This window comes from Aotus nancymaae, unplaced genomic scaffold, assembly GCF_030222135.1.
Source record: "Aotus nancymaae isolate 86718 unplaced genomic scaffold, 86718_ANA_hifiasm-v0.15.2.pri h1tg000083l, whole genome shotgun sequence".
NCBI classification, from domain to species: Eukaryota; Metazoa; Chordata; class Mammalia; order Primates; family Aotidae; genus Aotus; species Aotus nancymaae.
This window is the reverse complement of record NW_026988498.1, coordinates 3576045-3593290: the sequence shown is the minus strand read 5'-3', so window position 1 is coordinate 3593290 and position 17246 is coordinate 3576045. Positions and strand designations below refer to the sequence as shown.

Genomic DNA, 17246 nt, shown 5'->3' with positions numbered 1-17246 from the left:
GTGTTGAAGTCTTGAAAGAGAAACGTCCTGCAGAATTAAAGTTTATATTTTAAAAATTTCTACTTAGAAGTTTAAGTCATCACACTGAGCAATGCCAATTAGTTTCCATTGCAGTGAATTCTAAGGAATTACAAGACAACTTTTATGGTACCAGAATTTAACTGAATTAATCAGTGGTTAGAGTAACTCCGTGGACTAGGAATTGTAAATTTATTATACTTAGTTTTTATTTTATGGCAGTATTTATTGTAATAGGTTTATGGTACATTTGAAAATTTAGAGCTGAGAGCTAAATGTTGATTGAAATAGTTTTTCTTGTAAAATTAGCAAGATTCTTGAGAACGTTTCTTTTCTATTTTTTTAACCTAAGGTGGTCTGTATACTTTTACGGCTTTATAGATACATCCTCTATGGAGGGCAATTCATTTAGATATTCTGTGGCTCATAAAAGGATGCTTGAGTCTTGTGCAGACACACATGAAGGAAAGCTATGGGACCTCTGGAACTTGAGGCTTGCTAGATGTAAATGTCAGAGCTGTCCCTAGTGTTCCCTTGCTGTGACTTTGACAATTTAAATTTCAGCATTGTGCGGTGACTTCATAGGGTGCTTGCCTATTTTAAAAATTTTCACTTAAATGTTAACTTGAATCATATGCATGTTAGAAAGAACCCTATGGAAAATAGAACTTTCTTTCAGGAGTGGATATAGACGTCTTGTGTTAGGCACAGGGCTGTTTATCGCTGGATTATAATAATTATTATTCTTTCCTAATGAGATATGAAATGCATATTTATGGGATACAGTTGTATATTCTGTTCTAATCTTGAAACTTATGTGAGTCGTTTTCATAATATCTCCATCATGCCTGCAATTTAAATTACTGATTTATCTGTTTGCAAAAGCTTTGGAGAATCAGAGATTCTAGTGGAAAGATTCCATGTGAGATTGGGCTCTGAACACTTGGGGGGTTGAGGCTGTTTCTAGCTTTTTCTGTGAACTTGGGCAAGAGTTAGTGAAGAAGAAGCGTGTGTTAGCATTGTTAGGAGGAAACAGTAAATGAAAGGTCTTCGTAAAGCATGAGGTGAGTATGGATTTTAGTTCGTTTGGCTTTTTCGTCTTTGCTTTTGTCTCAGTGACCCTGGCCTTAAGAGGGCCACTTTTACAAAGGGTGCAGCATTTGAAAAATGATAACTACATTTATAATGATGGAAGGTAACACAGGAACATGGTTTTATGCTCAGCCTCCCAAAGTGCTGAGCCTACAATATTTTTATATTTGTATTTCTGTGTATGTGTGTCTGAAATAAGGAATGTAGCATTTTATTTGAGAAAAAAAATCTAGTGATAAAAGCAGACAAACAGATGAGTTATTTTTATTATAAGGGGGGTGGGGCTAGGACGTTGCCATGTAAGGTAAAGCTGGACTCGGCCTTGTTTGCCTGAGTTCCGTGCATGTTGGTTTTGCTCTTGGTCTGATGATCGTCCTTGGACGTGGGTGGATGTTGACTGAGAGGCACGTTAGTGAGTAAGCAGCAGGTCCGGCCACTGCTTAGCTTATATGTTGGTCTCCATTCTACTGGCAGTTCTGCCAGAGCTCGTTGGAAGTTTCAATCTGGATATCATAGGTATGGGTATGAATAATCAATAACCAGCAGATTACAAAGATATATGTAATAATTTAGTACATGTTTGTAATAAAGCAAGAGCCAATATTTATAAATTGCTTGGTATGTGCCTGGGATGGTTATGTTTTATTTGCATATGTCTCTCCTTTAGTCCTCAGAACACCCCTTATAAGCAAAATGTTGTTAGCGACCTGACACCCTTTGACTGGCTGGGAAAGAGTCTAAGAGAAACTGAGTAAGTTATTCCAAGTCATACATCCAGTGGTGGAGGAACCCAACCTGGTGCCCAGATCTGTCCCCACCTACTTATGGCCATCCTCCCTTTTGTAGTAATTTCATTGCTTTAGGTTTGAGCCAGAAGGGTTGCATCAAGCCTTTGAAGAACCTGAAGAATGCACAAGCTACTTGAGTCTTGAACCTTTAATGGGGACTGAATGAAGTCCTGGTTGGATCCTGGGCTGCCCACATGGAAAGCTGGCTGTGGTGGGTGGGAATCTGGGGCTAGGGTCTTGCTGTCATTTCTGCTGACCATCCCTTTGTTCACTGGGAAGGCTCAGGCCCCTCAGGGATGTGAGTACAGCCCAGTGGAGCCTTTGGAGATCTGTAGCTTGGGAGACATGCCAAGAAGGTATGCTTTTCTCAGGTCTTGGGTTCTAAGCTTGTAGAATGTTGCCCAACATGGCCTGATAATGCATTCTTTCCTTGTTCACAGGGTTGTCACCCCTGTTTTGGGTCCTATCATGTTTCTACTTGGATAACTGAAACAGCCTCAGTTTCCCTGCTTTTAGACTCTTTTCTTGCCATTCAAACCCTTATACTATTATACTCTTTATCGTTTTATAAAGAGATTTCCTGTTTCTTAAATGTCTGCGTTGATTTCCCAAGCTGTCCATAGTTTATTCCTACCAGTCAATATTATTTCCCAGTGCTGTGCGCGTGGATTGTGCCTTAGCCTGGCCGTTTACTGGGCAGTTGTCCCTTGGGATCCCTTGGGGGATTGGCTCTAGGACCCCTAAGGATACCAGAATTTGCTGATGCTCAAGTCTTGAACAGAAAATAGTATAGTTCACATATAACCTATGCACATCCTCCTGCATACCTTAAATCATCTCTGGATTACTTATAGTAACTACTACATGTAGATGCTATGTAAGTAGTTGTTATGCTGGAGTTTTTGGAGAATAATAACGAGAGAAAAAGTGTACATGTTCAGTAAAGATTAATTTCTTTCATGTATTTTTGATGCTCGGTTGAATTGAACCCAGGGATGGGGAACCCATGGATACGAAGGGGGACTACTTATCTCTCCCATTTCTCTGTTTCTCCATTTCACCTTCAGTCCACCCCTCTTGTTAGTGTGTGTTCATTTCTCTGTCTGCAGATTCCTTCTTCTTCTGCACCTGTATAAACCTTTCATGTCATTTGGGGCCTGGCTTGATTTTCCCACCTGAAAACCCTTCTCTGATGTCCCTAGCCTCATTGGTCTCTCTCTTTCTTTTTGGAACCTCCTAAATTGTATACTTTCTAATTTCTTTGTGGTTTGTGAGAGGTTTCTAAATAGGTCATAAGACTTCAGATTCTTTCATCTCCTTGGTGCCCAGGCACATGGTAGGTGCCAAGTCACCACTTATAGACGCATCTTTGGTCTCAGTTTCAGTATTTACTTAAGCATGGTGATGAAAGTCAAGAAAAATATTGAAATCAAACATACATAGACAGAACTGCTGTGGTTTTAAGTTGACTGGATACTTGGCTGCTGTGTTGAAGTGTTTTTTCTCCTTTGTCTTGCCAGCAATCAAAGAGAAGTACACAGACTGGACAGAATTTCTCATACGTGACTTGACTGGTTCGAGGACAGCACCTGCCAACCTCCTGGAAGGTGTATGTATTGTTGTTATACATCTAATCTATCTCTGAAGCACCCCACCAGTTGCGTGAGCTCAGACCTGACAGCACCTTTGCATATATCCTTCTGCAGATGTGTGCTTTCCGCAGACACTGCCATCCAAATAGCCTCCCTTCCTGTTTTGTCCTGAATTACTTAGGTGACTGATTTGAATGGCATTGATGAAACTTCCCCTGTGATGCAATCAGCAAATGGAAAATTTGCTCCATGTGAATCCAATTTTTAAATCACATTATACTAGGATATCTTCCCACTATCCTATATGTTTAAACCTCTTTCCTATATGAGTGAATATAAATTAAATCCTGTAGAATAACTGTTTTGAAAGGTGACAAGATTATGTATGTGGTAATATAGTCTCTTGGAGTACCTCGATTAAGTGCTTCCATTAAATGCTCTATTTTGGATGCATAACCCCAAGATTTGAAAATAATTGAATTAACTTTCCATGTAAAAACAAGGGGAGAAATGACAGATCGTATTTCAGTGTAGCCAAGGAAATTTTAATATGTTGTAGAAAAAATAGTTTAATCTGAAATCTTGATGGTTCATTTGAAAATAATTTTATGATGAAAAATTTTAGGATTTATATTTTGTATTTATTTACGTAGTTGAACAGGAAGAGAAAGGCACGATGTCATAAATAATTATTGAAATACCTAGTCTGTTTTTCTTAAGAATGCCCCTATAAAGGGGAAAATGGTGAATAACAAGTAATAAGGTGTGGAATTCGACAGTATCATATTCTCTTAACCTTAAACTTTCCCTCTTTTCTTAAATGATATTGACACTTTAGAACGTCATTGTCTAATATAGTTAATGGGTTTTGTTTTGTGAAGATTTTGCCTGTTGTATTTGTTATAGATCTTCATAGCTGCTATTTTAATTTTTCATTAACAAATCAAAATGATGATAGTTCATCCTTTCAAAAGGATAAATTGTCTTACTGTGTTGATTTTCTAAAATATATTTGCCTACAAAGCTGGCTGAACAAACACCCTTTTCATATGCTATCATGTGCTAAGACAGTTTCTTAGAAGGGGCAGTAATTATAAATGCTCTAAACCAATTATCAGGTTAAGTGTAGAAACAACTTTACATAGGAGTCTAATTCAGCTGATTATTACTGTGTGTTAGACTTGTCATCAACACACACTCTTGCTTTCGTCACATAATCAAAGTTTGAGAGCATCTTGGTTATTAGAGTAGTCACCATTAGAGTAAGATGAATGTCTGGGAAAAAGTCATGGTATACGTTGAATGCCCTGTATTGGAAATATCTATTGGGAAAGTAGACAGTTCGCCACCACATTTTCTAGATCCAGGCAAATTTGGGCAGAACTCTTCTTAAAAGCATACTGATTCTTAACAAATGCAATTTTATCTGGGAAGGGTGATTTGTTTGGTGAGAACTTAGCACAAACTGTTACTTTCTATTGACTTGGGGTTTTTTTGTTGTTGGATATGAAATGCGGTACATGAATGTGTGCGAGGGAGGGAAGGGAAGGGGCGGGGCATGGGCTGGGTGAGGATGGGGTGGAGGGAACGCCAGACTGTTCGCCAGTACCTTGGATGATGGTGTGAAAAAATATTATCTTCTGCTGTCATCTGTTTCCATGAGAACCTTAAAATAAAGTTTAAAATAAGGAGTTTTGCTTCTGTTTAAACAGCCTCTGCGAGGGAAAGGCCCTATAGACCTCATTACAGTTGGTTCCTTAATAGAACTTCAGGATTCCCAGAGCCCTTTTCAGTACTGGATAGTTAGTGTGATTGAAAATGTTGGAGGAAGATTACGCCTTCGCTATGTGGGATTGGAGGACACTGAATCCTATGACCAGTGGTTGTTTTACTTGGATTACAGACTTCGACCAGTTGGTTGGTGTCAAGAGAATAAATACAGAATGGACCCACCTTCAGGTAAGGGCCAAACCTTTTGCTGCTGTAAAGTATTTTAGAAAAAGATGTGATGTTTTCCTGGATGTGTTTCTAGAAAATGTATTAGCTCTGTGGTATCTTTCATATCTGAGTATGTGAATATCAAGCACTTTAACTTCACAATGCTTTCTATAGAGACTGAAACCTAAGACTTCAATCAATAGCGTTCTCAAAGGAGAGAGCAATGTTGGAGGCCTTAGGGAAGGAAGTTGATCTAGTTCCTTTGGAATCACTGGTTCAGAAAGGAAAAACACAGTAGATTAAGACTTGAGCATATTCTCCATGCTTTTTTTAAAAGGAATTTTGATAGTCTTTTAAGTAGGTTCCAAAATCTCTGTCCATCTGTGTACCCATTTCTCTGTCTATCCATTCATCTACTCATCCACCCATATATCCCTTTATCTATGTATCCATTCATCTATCCATTCATCCACCTACCCATCCATCATTCATGTATCCATCCATCCATCCATCCATCCGTCCATCCATCCAAATAGCCAAACCACAATCCAATCTGACCAATAAACAGCACTGAGTAAATAGATCATCATGCTGTTTCTCCTGGCATGTAAGATTTTGGTTAGCTTCAAATTCACTGTCAGATGGCTTTGTCGAGGCTTAATTGGATAGAATAGTGCCTTACACTCTGCCATACCTACCTAGTTAAAAATCTCGGTATTTAAAAAATACCCATTTTTGAATGTTTACTATGTGCCAAGTGATTTTACATCTGGTACGTTGTTTATTTTGATTCTAAAAAACTGATGCCTGTTTGTTGTGAATTTCGCTTCACAGCAGAGAAAATAAAGATTGGAGTTCAGCTAGTTGTCCAGGGTCCCCTGTGTTAGGAGATAGGCAGTGCAATTCAGACTCCCAGGTGCTGGGCCCCTCCCACCCCACTGCCCTTACTGCCTCTTCCTACCAGCCTTTGAATGGGAAACCTCAGAAGAGAAATATTGGATTCTTGTAGAATTAGAGATGCCAAGGAAGAAATATGTATTTTTTCAGAAATTGGTAATCTTCATTCTGGTCAGTTTCGTAGGTGTATCTGGAATAAGGACGTGGCTCTTTGGCTTTATTTAAATCACCAGAGAATTCCTCCCATATTAGTTGCTGATGTTAGCTTTGAGTACATGAAGGAGAGGAGTTATCTTTTCTGTCACTCAGAGGCTTTAATTGAATATGCTTCCTGGTGCTGTGTCCCTTGTGTTTGCATTTGTGTTAAGTTTGACAGGCATAGAGACGTGTAACGTGGTATTTTATTAGTATTATTGTCACAGTTTTGAGAAGCAGCCAACACCTCCATCTCTATCCTGAGTGATTTTTGACTCTGATGACAAACAAAGAGCCTGTCATATTGTGAGGAAGGATGTAAGCCCGGCTTGGCTCTGGGATTCGTAAGCTAGCAGGAAAAATTTACTTTGTGCATAAAGTTGTGTATAAATCTCTGCTTAGTATCTAATTGCTTTATAAATTTTAGGAGCAATATCTACCTGCTCCTAAATATATATCTACTTGCCAGTGTACAAATTTATAGCAAAGCAAAGGATTACTAGTGACTTCTTATGTTCTCTGTGATATTTCTTTCCTGAGAAGTTATGGGAAAGCAGGAATGGGATATGCCTTCGTGGAAACTTAGGGAATATTTGCTCATGAGCTGTCTCTGTCTTTAGATACTTTGGGGTCTTTGTAATGTACAAATAAATTGTGTTTATGTGTCTAAGCATTTCCTGGAAATGAGTTCATTTAACTGAAGAGTTCTTGGGGGCCTCTGAAGATTCTGAAACAGGCAGGGCATGATGGCTCACGCCTGTAATCCCAACAATTTGGGAGGCCAAGTGGGTGGATTACTTGAGCTTAGGAGTTTGAGTCCAGCTGGGGCAACATAGTGAAACCCCATCTCTACAAAAAATAGAAAAAACTAGCTGGACATGGTGGCATGCACCTGTAGTCTCAGCTACTTAGGGGGCTGAGGTGGGAGGATCGCTTGAGCCTGGGAAGGAGAGGCTGCAGTGAGCAGAGATCACTCCACTGCACTCCAGCCTGTAAGACAGAGTGAGACCCTGTGAAAAGAAAAAAAAGATATTCTGGAAAAGACATTCATCATCAAGAACTTACTTCCCCAACATTTAAATCATCTGCAGGAAAGGTTCTGGTCAGGCAGAAGAAAACAAAAAGTGAAAAGACACTCGAAAGTGTGACTTTGAGTTCCTCAAACACAGTAGTTTCAAGATGGAAACTGGATTCTGTTACATCATTCAGCTGAACAGCATCCCCGGGAAGAGAGGCTATTATTACCCCAGTTACCTGCACGGGGACAGATTCTAGTACTTTGGGTTTGTATAAATTGATTTCAAGTCCCATGATGACTTGTGTAACTTACATGGTAGCACCACTTCCTTAACTGAAATATAGCTGAGAAAATAATAAGCATACAAAGTAGTAAGCCGGTTTTCTCCTTTTCCCGAACACTGTGAAATCACTAGAAAGTGTTCCGCTTCCACGACTGGTGGGGCAAAGTTCAGTGAGAGGGAGGTGTGGCACGGTGATGAGCCTCCTGCCCTGTGAGCTCTTCCTGCCACCATTGTGAAAAATAATCACCCTTTACTTTTACTTCCTTTTTATTTTATTTTATTTTTTGAAGTAGGGTCTCACTCTGTCTCCCAGGCTGGAGTGCAGTGATGTGATCTCGTCTCACTGTAGCCTCAACCTCCCAGGCTCAAGTGTTCCTCCCACCTCAGCCTCCCAAGTGACCAGAACTACAGGCATGTGCCACCATCCCTGGCTAACTTTTTAATTTCTTATTTTGTAGAGATGGGATCGCACTATGTTGCTCAGGCTGGGTTTGAACTCCTGAGCTTAGGTGATCTGCCCACCTCAGCCTCTCGAAGTGTTAGGATTATAGGCATGATCCACTCCATGAGGCCCTCATTTTACTCTTTAAAGGGCACAGTATTTTTCAACTGTTTAGCACAAATAGAAGAGAAATGGGTTGTTGAAAGTAGCTAGGAAGTTAGCTTTCAAAAACCTGGGAAAAAAGATCAGACTTTATACTCTCCGCCTCTGAGAAACATAGGGCCTTTGAGCCTTTCTGTTTCTGCCAGAATCAGAGGAAATAGCATTCTGGTGCTTGGGGAAAGAGGAAGGGAAAGAAGCCACCTTATGCTGTACAGTGGGGGTAAGGATACCTTGCTGGGCTGCTGAGTGGTGTAATGCATATCAAGAGATTGGCTTTTTCTAGGGATTCAATCCGTGATCAGAGTCTTAAGGTTATACTTTGGTTTTTCAAGGAGTGTAAGTAGGTCATTGAGGTTAGGGTTGTTTAAGAAACCCCACCTGCTCTCCTATTTCTGGATGTTTAGAAAATAAGATAGACTTGTGGATATTCCTGCAGATGCTAAAAAGATGAAACTTTTTGAGGTTTCTTTTCTTCTCTATTTCTAGAATTTATCCCCTTGTTTTTTTCCTTCAAAATTTTTTTTATCTTTTTTAAAGTGCTTGTTTTAAATAGTTCTTGACGTCAGGAAGTTTCTGAATCAACTTAAATACTTCCTGCCTGAACTGTTAGTCCAAAAGCTAGTTGGACTAAGAGTTGGACTATATTAATTTGTTCAAGCTGCCACAACAAAATGCCACGGGCTTTGTGACTTACACAGCAGACATTTCTCAGAGTTCTGAAGGATGGAAGTGTGAGATCAGGGTGCCAGTGTAGTTGGGGTTTGGGGAGGGCTCGCTTCCTGGTTTGCAGACAGCTGCCTTCTGACTGTGTTATCATGTAGTAGATCAAGAGAGAACTCTGGTGTCTCTTCTTATAAGGACACAGATCTCTTTGAGGGCCCCGCCCTCATGACCCCGTCCAACTCTAATCATCTCCCAAATATATCCCTTTGGAGTTAGGGCTTCAGGTAAGAATTCTGGAGAGACACAAACATTTAGTCCACAACACTTTCTGACATTTACTATCTCTTCACAACATAGATTCATCTTTCTTCGCTGGGTATGACCTGGAGGAGCAGGAGGAAATGGAAGTTTTTTGGAGGCAGGTGCATAAAAGAAGGGTTGTCTCTCAAGGCCTTTGTTTATTCATAATTACGTTATGCATTCCTGCTTCCTGTGGCACTTACTAGGAAATGCCCCAGCAAACCCTTGCAACAAAGGGAGATGGCCTCGTTTTTCTAGTAGGCTTCTAGTTACAGAGAAATCAGGACATGTCTTAATTGCTCACGGCCTTTCCTGAAACAGAAACTGGCATGATATACTTTATTCAGTTATCTGCAACATGATCATTTTAAGAAAGGGGTCTATGTTCTTTGAAGGGTCCTGTTTCTTGTCCATTAACTTGCCAGTATAGCCAGCGTGCCTGCATCTCACAGAATGCACACGGGCAGTGTTGTTCTCTGCTGGTTGTTGTCAGGCTGTCAAAACTGCAGCTGATTTTTACCTTTTCACAAAAGAATCTGCCTTGCTGTGGGCTGGGTTCATTCCAGGCTTTAACACCATCAGAAAGAAAACAGAGAACCTTTGGGTTGTAGGACAGACGTGCAGCCCACCTGGCAGCTGGGCTTCTTGTTACCTTTGTCTCTGGTGTGGAGGAAGAGAGGTTTGTTTTTCAGGGATGACTTGTTTGGTCCGTCTTCCTGGGCCAACGTGCAGAGTCTGGAGGGCTCTGGCAACCCCACTGGGGTCTGGACATCCCCTTGATGAGTTCTCGTAGCTTGGGTCTAACCCTGGTCATGTTGGATTTCCATTCCTCCTTGCCTTAAGGTGTTTTTTTGCTTTTTTGTTTGTTTGTTTAAGACAAAGTCGCACTCAGGCTAAAGTGCAGTGGCACAATCTCGGCTCACTGCAACCTTTGCCTCTCGAGTTCAAGCAATTCTCCTTCCTCAGCCTCCCGAGTAGCAGGGATTACAGGTGCCTGCCACCACACCCGGCTAATTTTTATTTTTTGTTTTCTATTAGAAATGGGGTTTCACCGTATTGGCTTGGCTGGTCTTGAACTCCTGACCTCAAGTGATCCACACCTTGGCCTCCCAGTGAAGGTGTTTTATGACCATTCTTTTACCCTCTCCTCTGACTCAGGGCATCCTTCCCCCACTCAGAGACCACCATCAAGGGTCAAGGGTATAACTAGTCCCAATTCCAAAGCAAGAGGCCGAAGGTGCCTGCCAGGTAGATCATGCTTTTCCTTCCTGCACCTGTTGGGTCTTTGAATCCTTTCTTTGGTGCAGGCTTTGGAAATCCCCATTGTTTTCTGTGAGCAAGTCCTTTCCTTACCATGCCCAGGTTGAACTCTCTGTCTGCCTATCCGACTTGCTGGGAAGGGGCATGTGTTTATGGTCCCTGTCCATTACGAGGTCCAGGCTGTTGTTGGCAGTTTCTCTCCTGACCCTGCATTGGTGTCCTCAGGGCTTTGCTCCCCAGGCTCCCCTGACTGGCTCCTGTCTCTCTCTGGTTTGGATACAGTGCCCATGAGTTTGCACGAGTGCACAGGTATCACTCTCACCCTCATGGAATAGCTTGCAGAACTCTGTGAACTGGTCCCTGTACCTACTTTTGGGGATTCTGTGATAAGCAATGTCTTCCTGAGTGCCCCCTTCTCACTATGGACGTCAGAGGCCCCATTCTTTCAGTCTTGGCAGAAGTGTGTGTTAAGGTCCCACTGTGTGCTCCCAGTTACGTGAGCTACTATTTAGAAAGGCCAAACTGGAAACAAAAAATTCAGCAGAGGTGGAAGAGTAGACACGAAACACTAGGAAGGACATAGACAGCGCACACACATGCAGAGGATGTGTTGTGGTGAACTACTGTTTGTGTGTCTTTGTGTAAGTGACAATGACGTCGGGCAGTGCGCTGACGGCCTGGCTAGTTCTGACAGGATCTCACATCAACTGTAATTAGGACTGAATAAACTGCTGAAACAGGGGCTTAAAGCTCAAGGTGAGTTCAAAAGCTATGAGGATCAAAATAGATGGCTTCATGCTAAAAAGCAGACAGGCAAGAAATTAAAAATATAGTCCCAAAGGTTTAATGTTGCCTTTTAACTGTGCTTAATTTCATATTCATATCCTAAGCGTCTGTCTGAAGTAGGCTGAGTTGATATAGTGAAGGCATAAACATATCTACTTCCAGTGAAGGCTTCTGCAAATCCTGTTTTGATAAGGTCTTAAATCTGTTGAGATCAGGCCATAAAATTCTCCTGCAGTTTCAGCAATAGGTAAAAACAGTGCTCAGTGCTTTTTTTTTTCCCTTTTAATTTTGCATTCAGACTGTGTAACCTCCATCTGTAAATCTTACCCCCCTCCCACCACCTGGGGAAAAATATGGGCAACATGTGGTGTGTTAAGCAACATTTCAAGTGTAAATATTAAACTTGGTTGGTAAATTTTAATTTACCTTTTAATAATTTTCTGACTTACAGGGACTATTTTTAGCAGATGAGAGCTTAGAGATTTAGTGAAAAATATGTTGTAATAACTGCAAATGCCAGACTAGAGTCATTTGTAGTTTAGAAATGTATCAGATAATAAGTTCCTCATCAGTGGGCATTGCTTTCCTAGGTGATACGTGGAATTTTGGCCCATGGATGACTGAAGGTTTTTGCTAATGTGATTAATACCATTAAATTACTTACAGAATGCCAACTAAATGCATACAAATGTTCCCTGAAGAAGAGCTCTATTAAGTTTATTCTTCATTTCTGACAGCAGAATCCCAGGTTGCTATTTAATTTCAGAAAATCCTGTCAGCGGGTGGCTGTTCATGGTGGGTTCCGGGTGTGAACTCTGACGGTCACTGATCGTGCTGAGGTATCAGGAAAGCTTGGGAATTAACATGCAGTAAAGAACCAGCTGGCAGAACGTTGTTAGTCCTTAAACTCTCATGTGATTTGCTGTTGATACAGAAATCTATCCTTTGAAGATGGCCTCTGAATGGAAATGTACTCTGGAAAAATCCCTTACTGATGCTGCCAAATTTCCTCTTCCAATGGAAGTATTTAAGGTAAGATGTTGATTCTTAGCAATGTATCTATCTGTTCTTTTTGATAACAAAACCGCCTAAAAAGTTTTCCACAGCAAATCCTTTCCCATTTGAAAAAGGCACCTTCTTAACCAGTTTACATTTTAAATGTTTAAGATTTTACCTGTTTCATAATGACCCATATTACAGGATGTGATTAAAATTGTTTAGGTTTACTGTTTTTCTTTGCAGAATATTGTTATGGAAATATTTTCACCCCCTCACTTTCTACTACAGAAACAAAGGAAATAGAACAAGTCATAATTTTGATGTTTAGTAAAAATGACAGAAAATGATGCATGCCGTGGTTCAATTTTCTTGATGTCCCGAGGTTCTGCTAAGTACTAGACCTTCCGCCAGGCACTCGCATAAAGATGAAGAGCTTATGAAATGCATCTCCACTGAAACGGCCACCAAATTCTTTACACTTCAAAAATTATACTTCACAGTTATATGAAAGAGGATATTAGGTTCTGGACAGGGATGATCCATTCAGGTCCATCCAAGGAAATCATAAAACAAGCCTGTCTTACTTGGAACTCAAGTGTGGGTGGCTACCCAACACCACTGGTGTCCTTGGACAGTTCTCAATGTGGTTGTGACAGACAGACATCCAGCTGCTTCCCAGCCCTGGGGTGGCACTCGTCTGCAGAGTCATAGAAGTTTCATGTAGAAGATGGACTTGGTGTGTGTTTGGGCACCCCGCACAGCAAGAGTTTAAGGATTCCGCAGGGGGCGGGGCTTCCCAAGTCCTGTCAGCCTTTTAAGCAGTCGTGGCAAATTATTGACCCTTTCGTTCAGAACTTCCCCTGTTTGTAAAATTGTATTTATTAAGACCTCCTTCTCAACTTAGCCGTGTAAATGTGTTCTGATATTTAATGGAGCGATGATTTTTACAGTGTTTGAGGCCTCTTGTACTGGAGGAACAGTGAGTGTATCACCACGCGCGTGCTATTGACTGACAGGAGGCGTTGTTACTTGTTGCCTCACTGACCGAATCCTCCTCTCTCCCCCTCTTTGTCTTCCTTTTCCTCTCCTTCAGCAGAAGCAACTGTGGTAACCCCTCACCTTCTTAAGATTTGCTCACAGACCAGGTGCAGTTGCTCACACCTGTAATCCCTGCACTTCAGGAAGCCGAGGCGGGAGGATGACTGGAGCCCGGGAGATCACTCCTGCCTCGGCTTCCTCTACTCTCTCTTTTCTTCTTCCTTCAATACTGTCCTCCCCTTACAAAAAGGATCAAGGAAAACAGCCTTCAACGTTGGACCTGTCGGCTCTGTTGCCCCCACCCGAGCCAGCCTGCCCTCGTCACCCTTTCCCCTTTTACTTCACCGTGGCCTCAGTCATATTTGAATGTGAATCAAATCCAATCACATCCATCACCCTTGAAAAAATAGATTTTATTTTGAAGTACCTTATACATACACGTGAGGAGTTCAAGGAGCGAGCCAGTGAAAAATTACAGATGTCCATCCTCCAGTCTAAGCCTCAGAGCTGCCAGAACAGCGAAGCCCCCTCTGCAGCCCCAGGCCTGCCTTCCCGTGGGGCTGGAGCACCTGGGGCCTCACTGCTGTGGGAATCCTGCCCGGGTATGCCTTCCTAAGCAGGATGCTGATTCCAGTTGGCAGGACAGGAAGTGGGCACCATCCTCTCTGTTCAGAGAGGGCCCTTTCCCTACTCTGAAGAGGGAAGAAAGCTGGATGTGGTTTGGGCACCAGACTGGCTTTGCTTTTCCTCAGAGTCAATAAGAGGATTCAGTAGGTAAAGTTGTGAGTTAATCTTTTTTGTTTGTTTGGTTTTTGGAGAAAGGGTGTCACTCAATCACGCAGGTTGGAGTGCAGTAGGGTGATGGTAGCTCGCAGAAGCGTCAAATTCCCAGTTTCAAGCACCCCTCCCGCCTCAGCCTCCCAAGTAGCTAGAACCACAGGCATACCCCAGCACACCCAGCTAATGTATTAGTTTGTTCTCACGCTGCTAATGAAGACATACCTGAGACTGGGTCATTTATAAAGGAAAGAGGTTTAATTGACTTACAGTTCAGCAAGGCTGAGGCCACCTCAGGAAACTTACAATCATGTCAAAAGGGGAAGCAAACATGTCATTTTTCACATGGTGGCAGAAAGGAGAGTAAGAGCTGGATGAAGGGGGAAGCCCCTTATAAAACCATCAGATCTCACGAGAGCGTACTCACTATCAGGAGAATAGCATGGGGAAAACTGCCCCCATGATTCAATTACATCCCACCGGGTTTCTCCCATGACAGTGGGAATTATGGGAACTGTAATTCAAAATAAGATTTGGGTGGGGACACAGCCAAACCATATCAGCTAATTTTTAGATTTTTTTTTTTTTGTACAGATAGAGTCTCACTGTGTTGCCCAGGCTGGTCTCAAACTCCTGGGCTCCAGTGATCCCTCCTGCCTTGGCTTCCTAAAATGCAGAGATTATTGGTGTGAGCAACTGCATCTGGTCTGTGAGCGAATCTTAAGAAGATGAGGGGTTACCACAGTTGCTTCTGCTGAAGTTGTAACATGAACTGGAGGTCACATATCTTAGAAAGGTGGGCAGGGGTCGGTTGGTTCGTGTTTTCTGATTTTACAGCTTAGCTCTTAGGAGTAGGCTGAAGTTGAGTGTTTCTTTGCAGTGAAATGAATGTTCTCATCTTGTCCAGGCAGCTGGGCCAGGAGTAGGACTCAGGAACCTCTTTAGTGTAGTCGAAATAAGCTGAATATTATTAACAATCTTGGCTGGCTCACTTTGGCATCCTGTCCTTAGGTTGCAAAGATGCTAAAATGCTGTCTACATTTTCTCACTGAAAGTGGCTAAAAATATCTATCCTATCAGTGTACTTTATTGATAATTTGTATGGGTGTAGAATTTTAGGTGAGCTATCATTTGTCTCAGAATCAGAGGTTTTGGCTGGGGTGTGGTGGCTCACACCTGTAATCACAGCACTTTGGGAGGCCGAGATGGGCAGATCATTTGAGGTCAGGAGTTCAAGAGCAGCCTGGCCAACATGGTGAAACCCTGTCTCTACTAAAAATACAAAAAAGTTATCCGGGCATGGTGGCACGCACCTGTAATCCCAGCTACTTAGGAGACTGAGGTAGGAGCATTGCTTGATCCTGGGAGGCAGAGGTTGCAGTGAGCTGATATTGGACCACTGCACTCCAGCCTGGACAATACAGCAAGACTCTGTCTCAAAAGAAAAAAAGGTGTAGGGGGTGATTAGAATGTAGTGGTCAGTCCCTGGAGGGTGACATGTGAGCCACTTCTTGTCCTCTAGTTTTTCCTCTTTGGCTGGTTTCCCAGGAAGAGTTTTTCAGTCTCCCAGTCTCCCACTTGGGACTCCAGGTCTGACTGCCAGTGTTTCAGGAGTCATGTCGGGAGAGGAGGGCTGGGATGTTGGCCTGCACTGTTGGTTCCTGCCCCAGCCTCTTCAGAGAAGGCTGAGACAGGGCTCAGGGAGACTGTGTAGGGGTCTCACTGCTTCTGCTTCCCAGTCACCTCCCCACGCTTATATCTTAAGCTCCTGTCGACCCCCAGTTTCGGACATATCTGGTGGGACTCGTTTCTGAGTCTTTCAAGGCTTCAGCATGAGTCACTGTGTTGGCACACAGCTTTTCTGCTGAAGGCCTGGAATTTGGCTTTGCTGAATGTGTTGAATTACTCACTTCTTCATCAGCTATTTTGTTTCCTTACCTTTGTGTGCTGAGTGGGTTTGTGTCTTTTTTTTTTTTAAGTCTCTGGACTGTAGTTTTGGTTAGAGTTTAGGAGGAGGTGAAATGAATGTGGGATTTTTAACCTGGCACTGCCATTGAAAAGAATCTTATTGTTTGGACCCTAGGGTACAGTCAAGCCGCCACATCCTTCCTGGACACACTGAGCCTGGGGGGATTTTTCACGTGCTTCCCTGTGCAGGGTCTCTTCCATGCCCCTCCCCGCTGTACCAGGAGGTGCAGTTATTATGCTTCTAACGCCCTTTGTACCTTGATACGGTCTGGCTCTGTGTCCTCACCCACATCTCATCTTGTGGCTCCCAGAATTCCCATGTTGTGGGACAGACCCCGTGGGAGATAACTGAATCCTGGGGCGGATCTTTCCCATGCTGTTTTCTGGTGATAGTGAATAAGTCTCAGGAGATCTGATGGCTTTCAAAATGAGAGTGTCCCTGACAAGCTCTGTTCTCTTGCCTGCTGCCATGGGAGACATGCCTTTCATTTTCTACCATGATCGTGAGGCCTCCCCAGCCATGGGGAGCTGACAGTCCAATGAGCATCTTTCTTTTGTCAATTGTCCAGTCTTAGGTACATCTTTATCAGCAATGTGAAAATGGACTAATACGTACCTGTTTTGTTCTTTCTGTTAAAGTCGTACTCATTTTTCATTCTCAAATATAGATTCCCTAAAGGAATCCTTCCCCAGATCCTTGGCCCCGTCCCAGAGGAACTTGAGGCTCTGTTAGGTGTCCTTCATCTGCTTGTTCTGTTACAGTTATGCTTAATCATTTGTGCAGTTCCTTGTGTAATCCCTGTCTCTTTTTGCCTAACTTTGAAGCTTCAGGAAGCCAAGGACTGTGTCTTTCTTGTCTGTTCTTAGGAACATACTTTCTTGACCATACTAGGACTCAGTAAATACCTATCAAATAAATGCATGAATTCATGAATGGACATATGTCTTCAACTCCTTGAATTTAATTTTTTTTTTTTTTTGGAGATAGTCTCACTCTGTCACCTACGATCTCGGCTTGGCTCCCTGCAAC

The 17246-nt window shown here is 42.4% G+C and overlaps 1 protein-coding gene across 7 annotated transcripts in view; it reads left to right on the top strand.

The window, feature by feature from the left end:
- SFMBT2 (Scm like with four mbt domains 2) overlaps nt 1-17246 on the top strand; it is a 288295-nt gene that overhangs the window by 165167 nt on the left and 105882 nt on the right. For 6 of the 7 annotated variants that reach the window (XM_064369048.1, XM_021670606.2, XM_064369044.1 and 3 more), the window contains 3 exons: nt 3419-3507; nt 5203-5449; nt 12369-12466. In XM_064369048.1, the coding sequence (XP_064225118.1) occupies nt 3419-3507; nt 5203-5449; nt 12369-12466 (434 nt within the window). The remainder of the gene's footprint in view (nt 1-3418; nt 3508-5202; nt 5450-12368; nt 12467-17246) is intronic. The other variant, XM_064369049.1, reaches the window with a different exon arrangement.